The 24,002-nt window shown below is 37.7% G+C and overlaps 2 protein-coding genes across 3 annotated transcripts in view; one reads left to right on the top strand and one right to left on the bottom strand.

The window, feature by feature from the left end:
• The window catches only part of LOC105282438, a 112,116-nt gene that overhangs the window by 33,434 nt on the left and 54,680 nt on the right, over positions 1 to 24,002 (top strand). The window lies entirely within an intron of this gene.
• On the bottom strand, positions 15,677 to 22,234 carry LOC113563339. The gene is made up of 3 exons (XM_026974807.1): positions 20,771 to 22,234; positions 19,847 to 20,546; positions 15,677 to 16,341 (listed from the first exon to the last, which is right to left on the bottom strand). The coding sequence occupies exons 1-3, from the start codon at positions 21,630 to 21,632 to the stop codon at positions 15,873 to 15,875; spliced, it is 2,031 nt and encodes a 676-aa protein (XP_026830608.1). The 5' UTR covers positions 21,633 to 22,234; the 3' UTR covers positions 15,677 to 15,872.

Here is a 24,002-nt window from a genome sequence, read left to right as displayed (position 1 = left end):
AAGAGAGGAGAAAAAAGTTGAAAAGTGCCACAATGGTGGAGCTTAGAACACAAAAGTACGATTTTTAGACAAAGTTTTTGAACTTTTTCATGCAAAAATAATTGTTTAACTTAATGTTTTTATGAATATTAAAGGTTCATCGACGATGGAAATTCATAAATAACGAGAAAATATTTCAATTTTTCAGTTTGGATGAAATTTGGAGGCAGGAGAATGCTCACCAATTTACAATGCCGGCTGCACTAAGATGCCTCCAGGACGACCTCTACGGGCGATATATTCAAATCAAAAAATAATTTTTTTATCTTTAAACATGTACTAATAAATGCATCAAAGTTTTATGCATTTATTAGTACATGTTTAAAGATAAAAAAATTATTTTTTGATTTGAATATATCGCCTGTAGAGGTCGTCCTGGAGAAATCTTAGTGCAGCCGCGTCGCCGGCATTGCAAATTGGTGAGCATTCTCCTGCCTCCAAATTTCGTCCAAACTGAAAAATTGAAATATGTTCTCGTTATTTATGAATTCCCATCGTCGATGAACCAAAGAGAGGAGAAAAAAGTTGAAAAGTGCCAAAATGGTGGAGCTTAGAACACAAAAGTACGATTTTTAGGCAAAGTTGTTGAACTTTTTCATGCAAAACGAATTGTTTAACTTAATATTTTTATGAATATTAAAGGTTCATTGACGATGGAAATTCATAAATAACGAGAAAATATTTCAATTTTTCAGTTTGGATGAAATTTGGAGGCAGGAGAATGCTCACCAATTTACAATGCCGGCTGCACTAAGATGCCTCCAGGACGACCTCTACAGGCGATATATTCAAATCAAAAAATAATTTTTTTATCTTTAAACATGTACTAATAAATGCATCAAAGTTTTATGCATTTATTAGTACATGTTTAAAGATAAAAAAATTATTTTTTGATTTGAATATATCGCCTGTAGAGGTCGTCCTGGAGAAATCTTAGTGCAGCCGCGTCGCCGGCATTGCAAATTGGTGAGCATTCTCCTGCCTCCAAATTTCGTCCAAACTGAAAAATTGAAATATGTTCTCGTTATTTATGAATTCCCATCGTCGATGAACCAAAGAGAGGAGAAAAAAGTTGAAAAGTGCCAAAATGGTGGAGCTTGGAACACAAAAGTACGATTTTTAGGCAAAGTTTTTGAACTTTTTCATGCAAAAGTAATTGTTTAACTTAATGTTTTTATGAATATTAAAGGTTCATCGACGATGGGAATTCATAAATAACGAGAAAATATTTCAATTTTTCAGTTTGGATGAAATTTGGAGGCAGGAGAATGCTCACCAATTTACAATGCCTCCAGGACGACCTCTACGGGCGATATATTCAGATCAAAAAATAATTTTTTTTATCTTTAAACATATACTAATAAATGCATCAAAGTTTTATGCATTTATTAGTACATGTTTGAAGATAAAAAAATTATTTTTTGATTTGAATATATCGCTTGTAGAGGTTGTCCTGGAGAAATCTTAGTGCAGCCGCGTCGCCGGCATTGCAAATTGGTGAGCATTCTCCTGCCTCCAAATTTCGTCCAAACTGAAAAGTTGAAATATGTTCTCGTTATTTATGAATTCCCATCGTCGATGAACCAAAGAGAGGAGAAAAAAGTTGAAAAGTGCCAAAATGGTGGAGCTTGGAACACAAAAGTACGATTTTTAGGCAAAGTTTTTGAACTTTTTCATGCAAAAGTAATTGTTTAACTTAATGTTTTTATGAATATTAAAGGTTCATCGACGATGGGAATTCATAAATAACGAGAAAATATTTCAATTTTTCAGTTTGGATGAAATTTGGAGGCAGGAGAATGCTCACCAATTTACAATGCCTCCAGGACGACCTCTACGGGCGATATATTCAAATCAAAAAATAATTTTTTTTATCTTTAAACATGTACTAATAAATGCATCAAAGTTTTATGCATTTATTAGTACATGTTTGAAGATAAAAAAAATTATTTTTTTATTTGAATATATCGCTTGTAGAGGTCGTCCTGGAGAAATCTTAGTGCAGCCGCGTCGCCGGCATTGCAAATTGGTGAGCATTCTCCTGCCTCCAAATTTCGTCCAAACTGAAAAGTTGAAATATGTTTTCGTTATTTATGAATTCCCATCGTCGATGAACCAAAGAGAGGAGAAAAAAGTTGAAAAGTGCCAAAATGGTGGAGCTTGGAACACAAAAGTACGATTTTTAGGCAAAGTTTTTGAACTTTTTCATGCAAAAATAATTGTTTAACTTAATGTTTTTATGAATATTAAAGGTTCATCGACGATGGGAATTCATAAATAACGAGAAAATATTTCAATTTTTCAGTTTGGATGAAATTTGGAGGCAGGAGAATGCTCACCAATTTACAATGCCTCCAGGACGACCTCTACGGGCGATATATTCAAATCAAAAAATAATTTTTTTATTTGAATATATCGCTTGTAGAGGTCGTCCTGGAGAAATCTTAGTGCAGCCGCGTCGCCGGCATTGCAAATTGGTGAGCATTCTCCTGCCTCCAAATTTCGTCCAAACTGAAAAGTTGAAATATGTTTTCGTTATTTATGAATTCCCATCGTCGATGAACCAAAGAGAGGAGAAAAAAGTTGAAAAGTGCCAAAATGGTGGAGCTTGGAACACAAAAGTACGATTTTTAGGCAAAGTTTTTGAACTTTTTCATGCAAAAATAATTGTTTAACTTAATGTTTTTATGAATATTAAAGTTTCATCGACGATGGGAATTCATAAATAACGAGAAAATATTTCAATTTTTCAGTTTGGATGAAATTTGGAGGCAGGAGAATGCTCACCAATTTACAATGCCTCCAGGACGACCTCTACGGGCGATATATTCAAATCAAAAAATAATTTTTTTTATCTTTAAACATGTACTAATAAATGCATCAAAGTTTTATGCATTTATTAGTACATGTTTGAAGATAAAAAAAATTATTTTTTTATTTGAATATATCGCTTGTAGAGGTCGTCCTGGAGAAATCTTAGTGCAGCCGCGTCGCCGGCATTGCAAATTGGTGAGCATTCTCCTGCCTCCAAATTTCGTCCAAACTGAAAAGTTGAAATATGTTCTCGTTATTTATGAATTCCCATCGTCGATGAACCAAAGAGAGGAGAAAAAAGTTGAAAAGTGCCAAAATGGTGGAGCTTGGAACACAAAAGTACGATTTTTAGGCAAAGTTTTTGAACTTTTTCATGCAAAAATAATTGTTTAACTTAATGTTTTTATGAATATTAAAGGTTCATCGACGATGGGAATTCATAAATAACGAGAAAATATTTCAATTTTTCAGTTTGGATGAAATTTGGAGGCAGGAGAATGCTCACCAATTTACAATGCCTCCAGGACGACCTCTACGGGCGATATATTCAAATCAAAAAATAATTTTTTTTATCTTTAAACATGTACTAATAAATGCATCAAAGTTTTATAATGATCCGCTGTATAGTTTCTCCAAAACAATTCGTAAAATTATACCTTATTTTCAACGTTCTAAAGCAGGCTCCCCCCTTAAGAAAACGCGTTCTCAATTATCGTAATTTACTTGCGAAGTTGGAAAAGCGCGTATTATACTGATGTTACTTCTCTAATGCTGTCGTACTTCACGCGAGATGAATTGCAAAATTTTTCTATGCGCCAGCGCGAAGCAGGGCGGCCAGAAACAACACGAGTATGAGTTAAACAATCATCCGAATCAAATGTTAAATGTCCTCCGCGGTTGCCCTTGCAGACGAACGTACGTTAAATACGAACAACTGGACTTCGTTTACTTCTTGTTAGCGATGGCTCCTGCTTAAATAAACGTTCCTGCGGAATTGAAACTATAACTTATACCGCCTTCTTTCCAAAGCACCCCGTTAGAAACGACCCTGCCGTACTCGAACGGCACTTACACGGACGCCCGGTATAGATTTCAGCAATAAACAGAACCTATCTCAAGCGTCACTGTTATCTCTCCCTACCGAGTGCACGTTACCCCGTGTATTGCTTTACCCCTGAACTACATTTCACCGGTGTTTGTGTAAAGAACGCGTTTATAGATTACCGGTGTGCGAGCGACGTCAAAGCCTCCATCAGCATCAGCGAGAACGGCGGATTCCGCGTTCGGAAACGTCATCTCCAAATAAATTTCACCTCAGCTCAATCGTTTGTTATTCATCCTTAAAGTATTAAGATCTGATGTCAGACTTTAGAAGGAGTGATAAGAGAAGCAGTCTATTGATACTACAAATATTTGTCAATTTCGAATTTTCTACGTGATTAATTTATGTGTTAAGATGAAAGATTCGAATCGAAGTTCTGTTTCTATACTCTCGACCAAAGTTTCGAGTTTCAAGTTTTTCGATATCAAGATGAGTCGACAGGTTTTAATTTAGATCCTATATTTTGCACTTTAAACGGACGGCAAACGGAGCTCTTAAAGGTTCTTAGAGGTTTCAAAGAGAAGCATTCAGTAAAACTCTAAATAAAATCTGCTGATTCTAAATGGAATATGTAGATTAAGTAATATCAAAGGAGATTTATCTAGCAGCTGTATAGAAGTAGATTTAATATTAAAGTATGAAAATTATAAAGACATTAAGATAAGTATTAAGAATATTAAGAAGGTAGCAAAATTTCAAATATCAGATCTTCGATAATTTTGCAAGCTAACAGATTTCGCTGTGAGATAATATCTTTGGAGCGTGGTAATTTTGGACGTGTGGTTTTAACGACACGTCGCAACCATCAAAGAGTCGATTATTGCGTTTTCCTGATTTCACGAGACTACTACCGTGAATCTCATTTCTTCCATGGCCATGGACTACATTGCTCATTGAGTCTTAATCGTAAGGTCCCGCGCCGCGGCTCATTTGCGCGCTCATTATCGGCCGTGACGAAAACTTATTTGCAACGATTGTATACATATCGAGAATTCCCGTACGAGCCGAAAATAAGCGCTGGAGAAATAGCATCGCGAGATGGTCAAGGCCATGACCGTAAAATACATTTGGAGAGCACTGCGTCGCCGTGCAGTGCTAATTTATCATTGAAGATACCCGTTTTTAACGAAGATTTTCCCGAATCGAAATAGATACACGCAGTAGACCAAAGACATTAATGAGCTTCGTATTTTGCAATTATTGTTAGCAGACTAAATGAAAATTTATGTATTCAGCAAAAAAATGTGTGTAAAAACTAATTTATCGGTGCCCCACAAGATGGAAAAGTTTAAGCTTCCTCAAGTTACAACGCGGCACAGAATTTTATGCACTAAGAAAAAACTATTTACGAGTAGAATTGCATAGTAAAATAATTATAGTTAGAGTACTTTTTATTTTTATAATTTATAATCAGATATAATAATTTATTTTTATAATTTACTTAGAAAAAGAATAGAATTTTCGTTATCGAAATTTGTTGTCAATTATATTTAAATTATAGTAAATGAAACAATTTTTTCTCAGTGCATCTTCTTGCCAGTTCTTTTTTGATGTACTTCCATGAGCTTTCAACTTCGATGTACCACAGTAAACGAACGTTCACGGATAATTCACTGTCGATTAGCATAAATTTTGTCACAAGTGCGCTTACTGTGCGAAATGCATGACGTAATTTGGTCATGCAAGCTTGCTTATTTGGCTCGTCGTACTGTTTCTGGATAAGCGCGCAGGTATGAATCTGTCCGATGCAAATTCAACAATTCTCTTCTCTAACAAACGAACATAACTTTGGAATTATGAAGCGTCGATGTGTCGAATGCAGCGAGATTAACAATCCCGCAACTAATCGGGATCATTTCACTGATAAATGATTGCGGCTGACATTTAACTGTTGGAAATCACTGATTGCATCCGACATTGTAGCACACATTATGTATAAATGCGGAGAATCTGAGATATCCCCTGCCCCTGGAGGAGATATCTCAGATTAGAATAAAATAATATACGATAATATGGCATATCAATATGTTTTTCAGAACTCTACCCGAATTGTTTCTAAATTTAGCGCAAATATTATCGTCGTGTGATAGCAATGTTGCTATCGATCTGCAGTAATGTTGATATAGCAGTTGTACGTGATCTGGCTTCAATCGCTTTACTGTGTGCTGATATCTGTTTATTTGTATTTCCCTCCCAGCTTTAATAGATTCGATTCATGAGAGATTTGCAGTTTGTCCTCAAAATCTTTACAGTAAACATACAGTGAGACTGGTTTAAAGCTATTAATTAACCCTTGCACTCCTAATGCCGACTGTAGTCGTTAGCCATGAAATGGTTCTTGTGATTAAATATACATAGATTTAAATATTGTTTTTATATAAAATTAATTTTGTTTTTGTGCCTAAAAAATTATATATATCTTTAATAGAATTATTAGGGGTGTGATTTAGTTTTGAGGGTTTTTTTGCTCAAAAACGCATGTATTTAAATATGATAATGAATGAATACCTTAATCAAAATATTTTCCTTCGTTTTCTATAACTTTTTCCCATCTTTCTGGCAAGAGATCGATTCCACCACGATAAAATCACTCTTCTTTTCAGTTGATCCATTCGTCGACGAATTTTCGCACTTCTTCCAAATTATCAAAGTGTGTATCCTCTAAAGCGTGTTGCATCCACCGCAACAAATAATAATCGCATGGAGCAATGTCCGGAGAATACGCGGGTGCGGTAAGACTTCCCATTCGAGCTCTAATGGTGTTTTTTTCCCTGACAACGCAACGTGAGGTCGAGCCTTGTCACGAAGAAGAATCACTTTCCGTCGTTACTCGCAATTGGTGGTCGTTTTTGGTCCAATGCTTGCTTCAACTTGTACAATTGGTGTCGATAACGATCAGCCGTGACAGTCTCATGCGGATTTAACAGCTCACAGTACACTATCCCACCAAATACAGAGTATTACTTTTGAACCGTCAATATTGCGTCTCGGAGTGGATGTCGATGGTTCGCCTGGATCCACCCATGATTTTCTGCGTTTCGGACTATCAAAATAGATCCACTTTTCATCCCCAGTAACAATCCGAGACAAAAGACTCTTCTTTTCAGTTGATCCGTTCGTCGACGAATTTTCGCACTTCTTCCAAATTATCAAAGTGTGTATCCTCTAAAGCGTGTTGCATCCACCGCAACAAATAATAATCGCATGGAGAATACGCGGGGTGCGGTAAGACTTCCCATTCGAGCTCTAATAGTGTTTCTTTCACTGATAACGCAACGTGAGGTCGAGCCTTGTCACGAAGAAGAATCACTTTCCGTCGTTTACTCGCAATTGGTGGTCGTTTTTGGTCCAATGCTTGCTTCAACTTGTACAATTGGTGTCGATAACGATCAGCCGTGACAGTCTCATGCGGATTTAACAGCTCACAGTACACTATCCCACCAAATACAGAGTATTACTTTTGAACCGTCAATATTGCGTCTCGGAGTGGATGTCGATGGTTCGCCTGGATCCACCCATGATTTTCTGCGTTTCGGATTATCAAAATAGATGCACTTTTCATCCCCAGTAACAATCCGAGACAAAAGACTCTTCTTTTTTTGCCTGGCGATCAACGAAATGCAAATGTTCAAATGGCACTTTCCGATAATTGATGTGGAACCCATTTCCCTTCTTTCTGAATTTTTCCCATTTCATGTAAATGTTTGGTAACTGTTGCACGATCAACATTTAATGCTCTGGCAAGAGATGGATTCCACCACGATAAAATGACTCTTCTTTTCAGTTGATCCGTTCGTCGACGAATTTTCGCACTTCTTCGAAATTGTGAAAGTGTGTATCCTCTAAAGCGTGTTGCATCGACCGGAACAAATAATAATCGCATGGAGAATACGCGGGGTGCGGTAAGACTTCCCATTCAAGCTCTAATAGTGTTTGTTTCACTGACAACGCAACGTGAGGTCGAGCGTTGTCACGAAGAAGAATCACTTTCCGTCGTTACTCGCAATTGGTGGTCGTTTTTGGTCCAATGCTTGCTTCAACTTGTACAATTGGTGTCGATAACGATCAGCCGTGACAGTCTCATGCGGATTTAACAGCTCACAGTACACTATCCCACCAAATACAGAGTATTACTTTTGAACCGTCAATATTGCGTCTCGGAGTGGATGTCGATGGTTCGCCTGGATCCACCCATGATTTTCTGCGTTTCGGACTATCAAAATAGATCCACTTTTCATCCCCAGTAACAATCCGAGACAAAAGACTCTTCTTTTCAGTTGATCCATTCGTCGACGAATTTTCGCACTTCTTCCAAATTATCAAAGTGTGTATCCTCTAAAGCGTGTTGCATCGACCGGAACAAATAATAATCGCATGGAGAATACGCGGGGTGCGGTAAGACTTCCCATTCAAGCTCTAATAGTGTTTGTTTCACTGACAACGCAACGTGAGGTCGAGCGTTGTCACGAAGAAGAATCACTTTCCGTCGTTACTCGCAATTGGTGGTCGTTTTTGGTCCAATGCTTGCTTCAACTTGTACAATTGGTGTCGATAACGATCAGCCGTGACAGTCTCATGCGGATTTAACAGCTCATAGTACACTATCCCACCAAATACAGAGCATTACTTTTGAACCGTCAATATTGCGTCTCGGAGTGGATGTCGATGGTTCGCCTGGATCCACCCATGATTTTCTGCGTTTCGGACTATCAAAATAGATCCACTTTTCATCCCCAGTAACAATCCGAGACAAAAGACTCTTCTTGTTTTGCCTGCCGATCAACGAAATGCAAATGTTCAACCGGTTCGCAATGGCACTTTCCGATAATTCATGTCGAACCCATTTCCCTTCTTTCTGAATGTTTCCCATTTCATGTAAATGTTTCGTAACTGTTGTACGATCAACATTTAATGCTCTGGCAAGTTCTGAAGTGGATCGTGTTGGATTTTCGTCCAATAATGCTTGCAAATCTGCATTTTCAAGCTTTCTTGGTTGTCCCGAGCGTTCTTTGTCCTTGACATCAGTATCACCACTTTTAAAGCGTCTAAACCAGTATTGACACGTCTTAATTGATGGGGCAGAATCACCATAAGTTTCCACAAGAATTCTATAACCGTTAGCCGCAGTTTTCTTTTGATTAAAAAACAAAAGCAACGCATGTCGAAAATGCTGTTTCGGAAGTTGCATTTTTACGATGATATAAACACGACTGTTATTGCATCTATTGCTATAATGCTACTAAATGTCATGGATAATGTCAAGACTGTAAGAAACAACAGTTATCGGAAACAGCTATTGAAACAAACTGACACTACAGCCATTTGTTGCAAAACCCTCAAAACTAAATCACACTCCTAATAATTAAAATAGTGGAGTAAGTAAAGAACGTGATTCTATTAGTATGCATAACATCATGGTTTATTTTGCCATACTCTAAATATAATTGTTATTCGTCTGACTGCCGTAGCAAAAAGTTAATAAAAATAAAAAAAGATAATTGTTGCGTATATCTTACACATCTTATGATAATTCAAGCGTCGAGAAAAAATTATTGATTCAAACTAATATTTATAATATATTATTTTATGGTCTTGAAAATGCGAAAATTTGAACTAGAAATATTGTCAACGCACTGCGTGCAGGTTTGGTGCTGACGCAACTTTTATCAATGTCTCATGCAAAAAAGTATATTTGATAAAGCGACGTCAACGGGAGAATGAAAAATGAAGGGGCGAAAGTAAGAAACGATGGGGAAAGTGATTTAGAGTGCTCGTCCGATTTGTTATCCTAAATGTAGGCTAGTGCCGCTTTTATGCACATTTTATGTACATGAACAATTCAGTAGTCAATGACAATGAATAATTGCGGTTAATACATTGGAAAAAATCTCGAAATACTTCTATATAAGTGTCATAAAAATTGCATTATTTTCATTAACCATAATATAGCAATAAACATATCATTATAATATCACAAGTTAAATAGTCTAAATTAAAATAAAGAAAAGAGTTCACGTAAATAATATTATCCGTCGATATGGGTTGCATCGCGTTTCACAAATCTTAAAATGAATTTTAAACTAACTGACGTGAACTCTCATTAACTTCCTGAAACACACATAAAACTAATGCCTAAAAAAGTAAAAATTCAATGATTTTCACCAATACGGAACTCTTTCGAGGCGCTGTAACGAGTTCATATTGTGAAACCCACCGTCGGACAGACTGGTTCGTCGGACTTGCATAAATCACTCGTGAGCACGTATGGGATCTTCATGTTCGCGCAAAAGACCTTGTAGATCTCCGCTTGTACATGGAAGTCACGTCCCGTCGGAATCGTGTGACAAGGCAAAATTGTACGGGTTGCGTCAATGATAAACATACGCTGAAGCAAACATGTGTGAAATGAGGTACATCGTGTGTAAAGATTCAATACGTGGGCGAGAAGTTTCCGTTGTCCGTACATGCATCGTTCGTCCTACTCATCGAACGGACGCTATTTCAGACGATCGAAGTCAGCGGAATTTGATCTGCCAATCTCGAAGCACGGTGAAAAAGTACTGACGTCATGAATTGAAAGTCGTGATATGAGACAAAAAAGTTCGTAATTCATAACTGCCAAAAATGATCTTACCAAGCTTTTGTTAAACGCCAAATAAACTCAGACAATACTATTGAACATAAATTACAAATTCCATTAAACTGCTTCTGCAAGCACAAACTTGTAACTGATTGTTCTCTGACGTTTCATTTTATTCTCGCTTTCTATTAGCACATTATTTGACTAAAGAGTACATATGTACAACTACAAATATTTTACTTAGATTCTGAACTCTGTATGTGTTGCATTATATCTCTGAAGAGACAATGAGAACTCCGCAGTAGCAGTAGCTAGAAATTAATTTCCGCATTGAATTTACTGATCGTGCCAATTTCATGGTAAACTAGTGCGATTACGCGATTATTACTACACGACACTGCAAAATTAGGAAACTCCGAGCTCCAAGCGAGATGCACACCGATATACGCTTGCAAGTTAATCGTGGGTAATTATCTGGGAGAGACGCACGACTTACCTGCCATAGGCTTTATCATCAGCCGCATCGATCGATGTGGATAATGTCACGTCTACGTTCATGCTCTCCTCGAGAGCTCGCCGGCAAACGATCAAATTATGGAGTAAAAATATGATTACACGTCGATACGACCGTATCATCAATCTCGTCCATTTAAACTTCGAAAATTATGCTAATGTCTTGCAATTTATCAGGCGCGATCACACTTCAGGATATCAAATGCTGAATAATCGATAATAAATTTGAAGATACTCCAGATACTTCACATCTAGATTAGATTAAAATCTAAAGCGAAGAAGAAACCAAGTCTGTTTTATACACTCACTCCCAAAAAAAGCGGTACACTAAAATTTAGGGAAACATTTACCAACCTTCAAATGATCATAACTTGGTAAATAATGAAGATAAAAATATGTTCAAAAATGCAAAATGAAGCTTCAAGTATCCACTTTAAGAATATTTGAATGGCAATTATGGTCGGCCATTTTATTCAAAATGGCGGATGACAAAATGAGAGGATGCAAAAGTGATAACTGAAAGCCCGAGTTTGTGACGGTGCATGGCGTGAATTAGATATCGCAGCCTAATGGGACCAAATGTGCGCGCGCGCGCACACACATACACACACACACACACCACAAGGAGGGTTTGGAGTCTTAAATTACTGTAGAACTGACGAACCACGGGGTCTTCATCCTTGTGATACACACACACACACACACACACACACACACACACACACACACACACACACACACACACACACACACACACACACACACACACACACACATACACCTACACCCACACATGCACACATCACATAAGAAGGATTTGGAGTATAAAGAATAATGAACGCAGCAGTTGGAATTATAAAAGAACTAAACGAACCGCAGGGTTTTCTAATTTCTTAGGCCTTGCTGAATCGACGATATTGCGAATTCGAAATTGAATATCTCGGTACCTAACTATCCTAGCACAAAATTTCAAAAACGGTTTTAAAGCTTTGAAACCCTACTTTTCGCAATTTAAATCGAAATTGTGCACGACGAGTTTTTTAAAATGGCGGAAAGGGAGAGCATGCGAAATTGATAAATGAAGATTCGAGTTTGCGATGGCACATGGTGTAAAGTAGGTATTGCAGCCCAATGGGACTAAATGCATATAAAAGTATAGAGTTTTATCTTTAAAACGCTTTTTTACAAAGCTCGATGCGATCATTTTTTGTTGAGATACTCCAAATTTACTTAACAGAGTGTTTTCTTTTTTAAAGTTGCACAACTCGGCGAAAAATGATCGCATCGAGCTCGGTAAAAAGCATTTTAAAGATAACACTCTATATTTTCATTTGTATTTGGTCCCATTAGGCTGCGACATCTAATTCACGCCATGCGTCACAAACTCGGACTTTCGGTTATCACCTTTGCATCCTCTCATTTTGTCATCCGCCATTTTGAATCAAATGACCGACCATAATTGCCATTCAAATATTCTTAAAGTGGATACTTGAAGCTTCACTTTGCATTTTTGAACATATTTTTATCTTCATTATTTACCAAGTTATGATCATTTGAAGGTTGGTAAATTTTTCCCTAAATTTTAGTGTACCGCTTTTTTTGGGAGTGAGTGTAGATTATAAAATCTCAGCTTTTACACTTTGACTTACGATGTGACAGACGTATATCTCGCGATTGTGTCACATATAATATTTTTGTCAAGATTTTTCACGTAGCATTTTCAAAAAAAGTTCATTGTCCCAAGCTTTGCTATCAATTAAGCAGATTTCAACACAGAGAATTAATTAAAATTCTACGCGCTTAAATCTTGGACGAATGACAAAGATCTCTGCTATCTGTAGAGTACATTCTGAAAACAGAACAATTCGAATTCTAAAGCAAAATCTCATTATTAGCTTGTAAGATACGAATGGGGATTACATTTCTAGAATTGTTAGAATTTATAGAAGCGGTAATTGCTAAAGAAGAAGAGTTCTTTCTTTTAACGCAGACAACTCTTGCATTGACCTAAAACGCAAGAATAGTCAGGTACTTTCTTTTGACCCACCGAAACGTGAGGTAAGAAATTATTTCCGTCGAACGTGACGAGCTAGAGATCGATGCGACCGAAAGAGAAAATAATCGATTCATCATACCCGCGTTCCCACATTTCCTCGTGTCGACTTACGTCGTTTCCGACGTCATCGCCTCCTCCATTCATCTATTTTATCGCCCACGCGATAATCGGGTATCTTTGAAAGGACGGCTTTGTCTGATACCAAGCGCGGATTTTACGGGATCAACGAAAGGCGATCTATGTACGTATCTCGAACATAAAGCGCGCCCGTGTAAGTCTTGGTTTCATCAATTCATTATTATTCGTCTGCTCTTCCGTCGCGACGCGCGCGATTCAGAACGTCATTATGCATAATACATGCCGTGCAAAAAGACACGAGCGCTATCCACGAAAGATCGCATCGTATACATGATATTCCGCTGTATGAAAAGACATTGCATGATATTATCAAATTACGTTGATGGTGCCCTTTTAACCGATGAGCGATCGCATCAAGACAGTCATGCACGAATGAAGAATTGCTCTTCTCTTATACGGTAGTCATTTGAAAGACGCCATGGATTTTTATACGTAGATAATGCTGAATCTCAAAAGTCTCAGATATAAAAGGTAGAGCCAACGTAGCTCAAATATTATAGAATACTTGCAAATCTGAAAATGGAAATGTTTGTAATGCGTGTGCAATTCTCATTCTTTGCATTTTTACATTTTCATTTGATTTTGATGTCTGCTTTTCAGAATCTTATAAAGTAGTGGATGAATTACATGAATATGAGATTTGCTTTTTATTTCGCACAGTAACACGCAGAGTATGTACAATAAATAAACTCATGGCGGTTGGTATGCCGAGTATCCATGTAATATTACTTCTATATGCCACGTGCCTGTCCGACTTAGGTCGTAAAATTAAGCAGTATAGCTTGAGTACGCATGAAACATTTATTACAATCCATAAATCAAATGAAATAGATCATTATTAACGCATATAAGCAGAAACCTATCAAGATAAAAGTTTATTATCTCATTTATTCTTATGGGAAGTTTGTAGTTTTACATTTTCAATGAAAATTCGAGAAACTCGCGAATACTTTGTTAATACCCAAGATTCTGCTGCAGTGGAATTCTAAACAGAATTTAATGCGTTCCCCTGCGGCAAAGAAATTCTTCTATTATAGTAGCGGCAGGCAATTTCATACATTTGAAATAAACTTCGCGCAGACTCTTTTTATATATTCTTCTCTTATTTTCTTATAATGTGCATTTAAACATAGTTATTTGTATGAAATATTTTCTTACAATACAAATAATTGAATAAGAGGAAAATTACTCATACTATTCTACTAAAATGAAATTTCAATGACAGTAAATGAGAAGAAATGTGAAGAATAAGCAACAGTTATTACGTTATTATGGAATAAATAGATAAGTAGAGATCTTCAGCGGATGGAACTAAATAAGAACTTTACAAGAGCAAAGAGGATTACGACAACGTGAGCTATCATTGAAAATTATAAGACCAAAGATGGAATAGAATAAAACCTTTCTTCATTCACTAGTTTCGGCCTTGTGCTGTAGTCGTAGGAGTCGACATAAAGCTCAATGAGATATGCTTCATAAAGAGCGCGATGTACGCACGATATGCGTTCAAAATGGAAAAATCACGTCGCATGTATGTCACCGCATTAGTAATATTAGATTTGAACTCTCCGTTCACGCCAAAATAAATTATTAAAATTTATAACAATATGTCATATACATATAATCATTTCCATAATTTTAATATATAAAAATATTAAAATATTTAGAAATGAAATGGTTATCCCTTATTTTTTATTGTTATTAAATAATGATGATCTTGCAAATGCAAGTAATTGCAATATTATTCATATTTTAATACATTTATTGCGTGTCAGTCACCGGTAATCGTCATGGCGGTAACTGTGTTAATTAACGAACAATTATCAAAAATAATTTTGCAATCCGGAATGTATGTATATATACAGGGTGGCCCATTTTAATTTATACAGTCGATTTTTTAAAAAACTAAAAGAGATACGAAAAAATGTTTCAGACAGACATGTCACGATTTCGAGGGGGACATAAGATGATACCATTGGTTTGACCTTGAATAGTCGTTTGAAGGTCACGCGAAGATCACCTTCAATTTCTTAAATTGAAACCCCAACTTTTTATTGCAGATTCTTATTCTCCATCGAAAAGTAAGTAACTTTTGTCTGAAACATTTTTCCGAAAAATGTCATCTTATGTCCTTAAAATGATCTTCAAGATGAGTTTTGAGGACATTTTAAGGACATAAGATGACATTTTTCGGAAAAATGTTTCAGACAAAAGTTACTTACTTTTCGATGGAGAATAAGAATCTGCAATAAAAAGTTGGGGTTTCAATTTAAGAAATTGAAGGTGATCTTCGCGTGACCTTCAAACGACTATTCAAGGTCAAACCAATGGTATCATCTTATGTCCCCCTCGAAATCGTGACATGTCTGTCTGAAACATTTTTTCGTATCTCTTTTAGTTTTTTAAAAAATCGACTGTATAAATTAAAATGGGCCACCCTGTATAACGTATATCTCTCTCAACTCAGATGAGACCTCATGACTACATGAAATGACTCAGGCGTGAATATCGCCACCATGTCGTCTCGACCTTTAAAAGACGGCGCTTAACCGCAAAGCCAAAAGAGCGTATCTGATGGTTCATACAAAATTTATTATAGCAAAAATGGGATCACGTCAAACTCCCCGTAGCTATATCTTGAGAAAATGAATCTTGACTAGTTCCACCAAAAAGAGCAAGACGCTGATTGCGTGACACATAAAAAAGAATTGGAAAACGGGTCCGAGATGTTCCATGGTTAATATATTGGCGGTGTCATCTTGTGCGTTCTCGCGAGAGGTAGCGATTTGCTTATCCTCGTCGATCACGTAATACTTGACCCACTTATAAAGCAATCCTGATTGACGATATTCCGTAACGATGCGCTCAAAGGGCATGCGGTAGTGATGTTCGGCTCTCGTGTAAAATAAGACCGGGTATGACAGCACAGGCTCCGGAAGCATGTATATACGTAGTTTTCGATCCATTCTGGTTACCCAGTTCATCCTGTCGACAGTAATCGGTTGAACCACTCCCAGTATATCATCCTTTGACAATATCTCCTCAAACGCTTCGTCTGCCCGTTTCATAACCGTGTATCTGTTATGAAAGAGAGAATATTATTTTACCAAAATAACCATGACACTCTTGATTTGAAATTTAAGATTTTTTATCTTGTGTAACAAAACGTCCCTTATGTAACAAAATAAAAGGTTCTAGGTATTCACACTATATGATTAATATTTTTTATTTAATTATTGAGATCTTAGTAATTAAGGGGGGAGCCTGCTTTAGAACGTTGAAAATAAGGTATAATTTTACGAATTTTTTTGGAGAAACTATACAGCGGATCATTATAAAACTTTGATGCATTTATTAGTACATGTTTAAAGATAAAACAATTATTTTTTGATTTGAATATATCGCCTGTAGAGGTCGTCCTGGAGGCATCTTAGTGCAGCCGGCATTGTAAATTGGTGAGCATTCTCCTGCCTTCAAATTTCATCCAAACTGAAAAATTGAAATATTTTCTCGTTATTTATGAATTTCCATCGTCGATGAACCTTTAATATTCATAAAAACATTAAGTTAAACAATTATTTTTGCATGAAAAAATTTAACAACTTTGTCTAAAAATCGTACTTTTGTGTTCTAAGCTCCACCATTTTGGCACTTTTCAACTTTTTTCTTCTCTCTTTGGTTCATCGACGATGGGAATTCATAAATAACGAGAACATATTTCAATTTTTCAGTTTAGACGAAATTTGGAGGCAGGAGAATGCTCACCAATTTGCAATGCCGGCGACGCGGCTGCACTAAGATTTCTCTAGGACGACCTCTACAAGCGATATATTCAAATCAAAAAATAATTTTTTTTATCTTTAAACATGTACTAATAAATGCATCAAAGTTTTATAATGATCCGCTGTATAGTTTCTCCAAAAACAATTCGTAAAATATATTGGGTTGGCCAAAAAGTAATTGCGTTTTTTTATATAAATAAAAGGCGAATTTTTCATGGGAAACAAAAACTTTATTAAACAATATATTGTCCATTTTGTTTGATTATCTTTTGCCATTTTTCAGGCAACTTCATGATTCCGCGCTCAAAAAAGTTCTTATCTTTTTCAGCAAAAAACAATTCCAACAACGATTTGATATCCTCATCAGCAGTCAAGGTTTTACCATTCAAGGCGTTTTGCAAAGAACGAAACGAATGGTAATCTGATGGTGCCAGGTCTAGCGAATATGGTGGATGTGGTAACACATCCCATCCAAGCTGCAACAATTTTTCACGAGTGACCAAACTTGTACGTGGTCTAGCGTTATCATGGTGAAACACAACACCTTTGCGATTCACCAATTCTCGACGTTTCTGTTTGATGGCCATCCAGTTGACGACAGTATACGTCTGAATTAATGGTTTGATTCCTTGCAAGCAGCTCAAAATACACAATACCTTTAAAGTCCCACCAGACTGACAGCATAATCTTTCTTTGGTGAATATCTGCTTTTCAAGTGCTTTCAGCAGGTTCATCACGCTTGCTCCACGATCTTTTTCGTTTGACGTTGTTGTAGACGATCGATTTTTCGTCGCCTGTTATCATACGTTTCAAAAATGGATCATTTTCCTCACGTTTCAAAAGAGAATCGCAGATGTCAATACGCTTAGTGAGATGAATTTCTTTGAGCTCATGTGGTACCCAAATATCGAGCTTACTAATGTATCCAAGTAGTTTTGAATGGTTTTCAACACTCGATTTCGATATGTTAAGATTCTCAGTAATCTCTCGTGTCGTTAAACGCCGATTGGAATCGATCAGTGCCTTTAGTTTGTCATCATCAATTTCGATTGGCCTTCCTGAGCGTGGTGCATCTTTCACATTAAAATCTCCAGATCGAAATTTAGTAAACGAATTTTGACACTGCCGCAGTTTTAAAGCATCTTCGCCATATACATCAGATAACTTTTTATGAGCTTGCACGGCGTTTTTCCCTTTTCGGAAGTAATAAAAGAAAATATGACGAAAATGTTCTTTTTGATTTTCCATTTTGAAATCGACGGCAAAGAAACAATTGTTAACGAAATCGTGTACTTTCTTTTTGTAAAACAAGCTTGAACTGTGAGTTGTTAACCTACATAATGAATTTGCGGTTTAGAGTGAAGTTAGTTACATTTCAAGACATGTATGTCTATGTATTGGAAAAAAACGCAATTACTTTTTGGCCAACCCAATATATATTAATATAATATATAATATATAATATATATAATATTGGGTTGGCCAAAAAGTAATTGCGTTTTTTTATATAAATAAAAGGCGAATTTTTCATGGGAAACAAAAACTTTATTAAACAATATATTGTCCATTTTGTTTGATTATCTTTTGCCATTTTTCAGGCAACTTCATGATTCCGCGCTCAAAAAAGTTCTTATCTTTTTCAGCAAAAAACTATTCCAACAACGATTTGATATCCTCATCAGCAGTAAAAGTTTTACCATTCAAGGCGTTTTGCAAAGAACGAAACGAATGGTAATCTGATGGTGCCGGGTCTGGCGAATATGGTGGATGTGGTAACACATCCCATCCAAGCTGCAACAATTTTTCACGAGTGACCAAACTTGTACGTGGTCTAGCGTTATCATGGTGAAACACAACACCCTTGCGATTCACCAATTCTCGACGTTTCTGTTTGATGGCCATCCAGTTGACGACAGTATACGTCTGAATTAATGGTTTGATTCCTTGCAAGCAGCTCAAAATACACAGTCCCACCAGACTGACAGCATAATCTTTCTTTGGTGAATATCTGCTTTTCAAGTGCTTTCAGCAGGTTCATCACGCTTGCTCCACGATCTTTTTCGTTTGACGTTGTTGTAGACGATCGATTTTTCGTCGCCTGTTATCATACGTTTCAAAAATGGATCATTTTCCTCACGTTTCAAAAGAGAATCGCAGATGTCAATACGCTTAGTGAGATGAATTTCTTTGAGCTCATGTGCTACCCAAATATCGAGCTTACTAATGTATCCAAGTAGTTTTAAATACTTTTCAACACTCGATTTCGATATGTTAAGATTCTCAGCAATCTCTCGTGTCGTTAAACGCCGATTGGAATCGATCAGTGCCTTTAGTTTGTCATCATCAATTTCGATTGGCCTTCCTGAGCGTGGTGCATCTTTCACATTAAAATCTGCAGATCGAAATTTAGTAAACGAATTTTGACACTGCCGCAGTTTTAAAGCATCTTCGCCATATACATCAGATAACTTTTTATGAGCTTGCACGGCGTTTTTCCCTTTTCGGAAGTAATAAAAGAAAATATGAGGAAAATGTTCTTTTTGATTTTCCATTTTGAAATGGACGGCAAAGAAACAATTGTTAACGAAATCGTGTACTTTCTTTTTGTAAAACAAGCTTGAACTGTGAGTTGTTAACCTACATAATGAATTTGCGGTTTAGAATGAAGTTAGTTACATTTGAAGACATGTATGTCCATCTATTGGAAAAGAACGCAATTACTTTTTGGCCAACCCAATACCTTATTTTCAGCGTTCTGAAGCAGGCTCCCCCCTTAATATCTTTTTTTAATTGAACATCTCGACAATCACGCTGTGCATTACCTATCGCGCAAATCAGCGATGACTGGGTCATCGGAGTCATTCAGGAAACTCTGCACGATAGGAGGGCCGACAATGGGTATACCGGCATCCCGGGCCTTCTTCAAATTCTCCATTAAATCCTCCGTATCCATATGTGCCAAGGAACTCGTGAAGGTGCAGTTGTAAATGATATTTAAATTAAACGAGAAGATCATCCAGAGTGCCGTTACAGTGCGCAGCGACGTTCTCTGCGGATACGTGATGCTCTGCCCTAACATAATTTCGTAGACTTGCATGAAGTCCAATCGCTCCTTGATCAGTCCCTTGTCGGCCAGTTTCCTAAGTGCGTACAGCAGCAAAGTGTACGCGATCAGCGTGACGACCGTGCAAATCCAGACCGAGTACTGAAACGGCGTCAAGAGTTGCAACACCGGGTAGTCGCGTACCCGACGGCGCACCTGGATGGCGAACATCAGCGTTCGAGCTCTATACCAGCAAACGACCTGCAAACCTTGCAGTATTTCTATGTTCTCCGGCACCAGGCCGATCACCATATCGAGCTCACCCTTGATTAACTTATCCGCGGCCTCTGGCCAGCTCAGATTACTGTCCATGTTGTGTCGTTCAATGCCGTAGAAAGAAGTAAACCGGTCGATCAGCATATCTCCCATCGGCTGATAATCCTCCGTTTCTAAAATGCAATACACGTGCTTTAGGAATGCTGATTAACACGCAAACGGTGAAATGTCATAGCGTGCAAAAAGAATTAAATTGAACAAATTAATTTCTGTTTAATTCAAATAACAGCTTTAAAGTTGTCGCGCTGTTGGTTATTATCGTGATCTGGATTTGGCTTCTGAGTTGGAACCGTGTTTTGTGAACCAAAGTTGAACAAAAACGCGGCTCAAATCTAGAAGCCAAATCCAGATTGCAATAATTATTAAATTTCTTCGAATAAGATCGAAGAGACAGGGGAATTCTTCTTCGCCTCACCTGTCATTTTCAACCGATCTTCTTGACGCCAGAACTGTACCGTATCATCGACTACAGAGCCGTAACGTAACGTGCACGGTTTTGTCGAGCAGAATCGATAGAAATCGGAGTTGTACGGTACGATTCCGTCTAGATTGTCCTCGGATGGAATACAATAGCCGACGGATCTCAGGGTAACGGTTTGCTCTGTTGTCACGGGTACTTGGACAGTTCCATGGACCATGCTCGTGTTCAATATCAGGAACGCTATGTTGCGGAAACCTTCGCGCCATAGATCACCAGCAAAAACGGTCGCAGCTTCCTCCTTGGTCGCACTCACGAACAGATACTGCTCAGTGTGCAAGTTCATGCCCTTCTTTAGCAACTCGCGTCGCGAATCCGCGAAGGTCTCGTCTGCGAATACGACGTAGCTGATGACGCGTCGTCCTTTCTTTCGAATGGGAAAAAACGGCCGGTTGCTGACGGCGATTGCTTGATTCTTCATGAATAGTCGAATGATCTCGTTCTCCAAGCGGCCGCACTTGTGGCACATCACGCCGATGCGATTCCCGTCGTTGAAAAGACGCACCGCCGTAAAGTTCACGCAAGAGAAGACCTTCTCCGCGTAATCCATGATGTCGTCTCGAAGGAATAATTTCCCGTAATCATTTGTGGCGCGTATCTGAACGAGAACGGCGGATGGAACGAGCACGTAGCGAAGAAACTGCAACATGTTTGTCTCGTTGCTGCAGCGGCATGCAGTGCCTCTCGTGCATTCAGCTTTATTCTGGAAAATCGCCGCGAGGCGACGTATGCTCGACATAAAGGATAACATCTGATTTTTACTGTTGAAAGCGAACAATCGGAAACGCTTCGCGGAATTGTGTGTGTCGTAAAATGAAATGGCGAGACAATTGCGGCATTGCCGTCGGAAAACATATAGCTGCGCTTGTCATTTGTATAATCCGCACGTTGCAAATTGGACTCGCAACCTTTCGCTTCGCCGAGATTACGGAGATCGTCTGCTAAAAATTGTTTGATTAGCACGTGTAGCGACGAGCTAAAAGTAAGTGGAAAGCAAACAAGGAAATCGTCGGCGATCGATACATGCCACGGATAAGCACTTCTCTTCGAACATTTTGCGATATGTCTGATAACTTGTGCAATATTTAATAATTCTTGAATTATTGAGCGCTTTATTAAGTACTTAAGGTGCGATTTATTTAAAAGTTTTAATATCCACATTCCTCCCGTGTTTTTCAATACCTGCGATTGACGTATTATCGTTCAAATAATTATTTAAACGATGATAAGTAAAAATACGTAAAAAGTTTAATTTGCGTCCGGATTTAATAAAATCATCTACTTATTCATATGTTGTCATCTATGTTCACTTATTCATGTATGTAATTAAATTGCTCGTATACAGGGTGTTTCCTAAGTAAGTAGACAAACTTAAGGAGGATATTCCTTGGCTTATTTTAAGAAGAAAAGGTCATATAAACATATGTCCTAAACTGCTTTGTTTTCCAAAAAAAGTACATCACTGTTTCGTTCACTTTTCGGATAGCGTGCTTTTGCAGTACGAGTCAACAGCGGTGGGGATGGAGTGGGGATGGTCTCGCGGCGCCGCAAGTGAACACTCGTTTCAGACACTCCAGGTATTTTTGAGCGTGTACGTCAATCAATGGAAAGGAGAGTCGAGGCGTGTATCATGGCTGCAGGTGGACATTTTCAGCAGTTACTGTGATGTTATTATTTTTCTTTTTAGTTACTATTTTCTTTTTCGTTATAATTTTTCTTTTTGGTTACTATTGTTTTTCATTTGTTTCATTTGCAATAACACAAACTGTTCTATAATAAACGAAAAGTGAACGAAAACAGTGATGTACTTTTTTTTGGAAAACAAAGCAGTTTAGGACATATGTTTATATGACCTTTTCTTCTTAAAATAAGCCAAGGAATATCCTCTTTAAGTTTGTCTACTTACTTAGGAAACACCCTGTATATAACTCAATTGCTCGTTCTTCTGATTTAATAACTAATAGCTAATGGCTAATATCGAAGAGCACCGCCAACTAATGGCAGTCACTTTGCGGATAACTTCCAGTAAACATAATAGCAGAATAGCGTGGCTTTCTTGGTAATATATTCTCGATATGTAATATATATCGAGAGACTTCGATCATTCCGCAATGAACAGTATCGTAACATAAAATGAAAATTGCAGAGCAGAATTTTCAGTGGTAGAAGAGTAGAATTACTCAGCCAATGTCGCTGTCGAGCAAGTGTAATAGATAGAAAGATAATACGATCAACGCGTATTACGGACACATTAGGAGAACCAAACCTATTAGCAAGCTCCTGAGACTTCGCTATTCTCATTAACGTTTAATTAATCTTGTCATTATTATTTGCCCGCCTACTTAAAAGCCCTATCCTGTTTACGTTCTGTATTAATAATCGCCTACACATCGAAGAACTTTCGAATTGCGGGTAATTATGTACTTTAACGGACCCAGCCCCGATGACCTTGACCTTGACATATGTTGTCAACGTCACCCTCCTGAGTGACCCTGAAGAGGTTTTAGCCGCCGCTCGTTGTTTATTAAAAAGTTATTAACAAAAGAAGTTTAATAATTTTGCACGAATTTTCAGCTGTCCACGCGAAGCAAGGACTTGAGTTTGACATGTATTACAAAGGTCACCTTCCTGAATAACCCGCACTAGGTTTCACCCTTCGCTCGTTGTTTGTTAAAAAGTTATTAACAAAAATGTTTAATGAATAAAGCATAATTTTACGATACCATATACGTTTACGAAAGAGTATATTTGATGAAATTTTAGCTTTAAATCAGAAATAGGTTTGGGTTAGGTTATATTTTCCGAAACTGGAACCCCGGACACATACGCTTGTTTTCAGCCCGCTTCGCGGGAGGGTGGGGGGAAGGGGCTTTGCCCCTCCCCTCGCCGGAATCCGTGGCGTGTACCAGGTGATCAAAATCTGCACGGTAAAATCTGTTACACTGGCCCCGGCGGGGGGAGGGGCTTTGCCCTCCCGCGAAGCGGGCTGAAAACGAGCGTATGTGTCCGGGGCCCCAGTTTCGGAAAATATAACCTAACCAGGTTAGGTTAGGTTAGGTTCAGTTAAAGCAGAGAATACTTTGTATTTAACTGTTTGTGCTTTTGGTTAAAGTGAAGAATA

The sequence above is a fragment of the Ooceraea biroi genome, chromosome 14 (assembly GCF_003672135.1).
Source record: "Ooceraea biroi isolate clonal line C1 chromosome 14, Obir_v5.4, whole genome shotgun sequence".
Lineage (NCBI taxonomy): Eukaryota > Metazoa > Arthropoda > Insecta > Hymenoptera > Formicidae > Ooceraea > Ooceraea biroi.
This window is presented reverse-complemented; position numbering and strand designations above follow the sequence as displayed.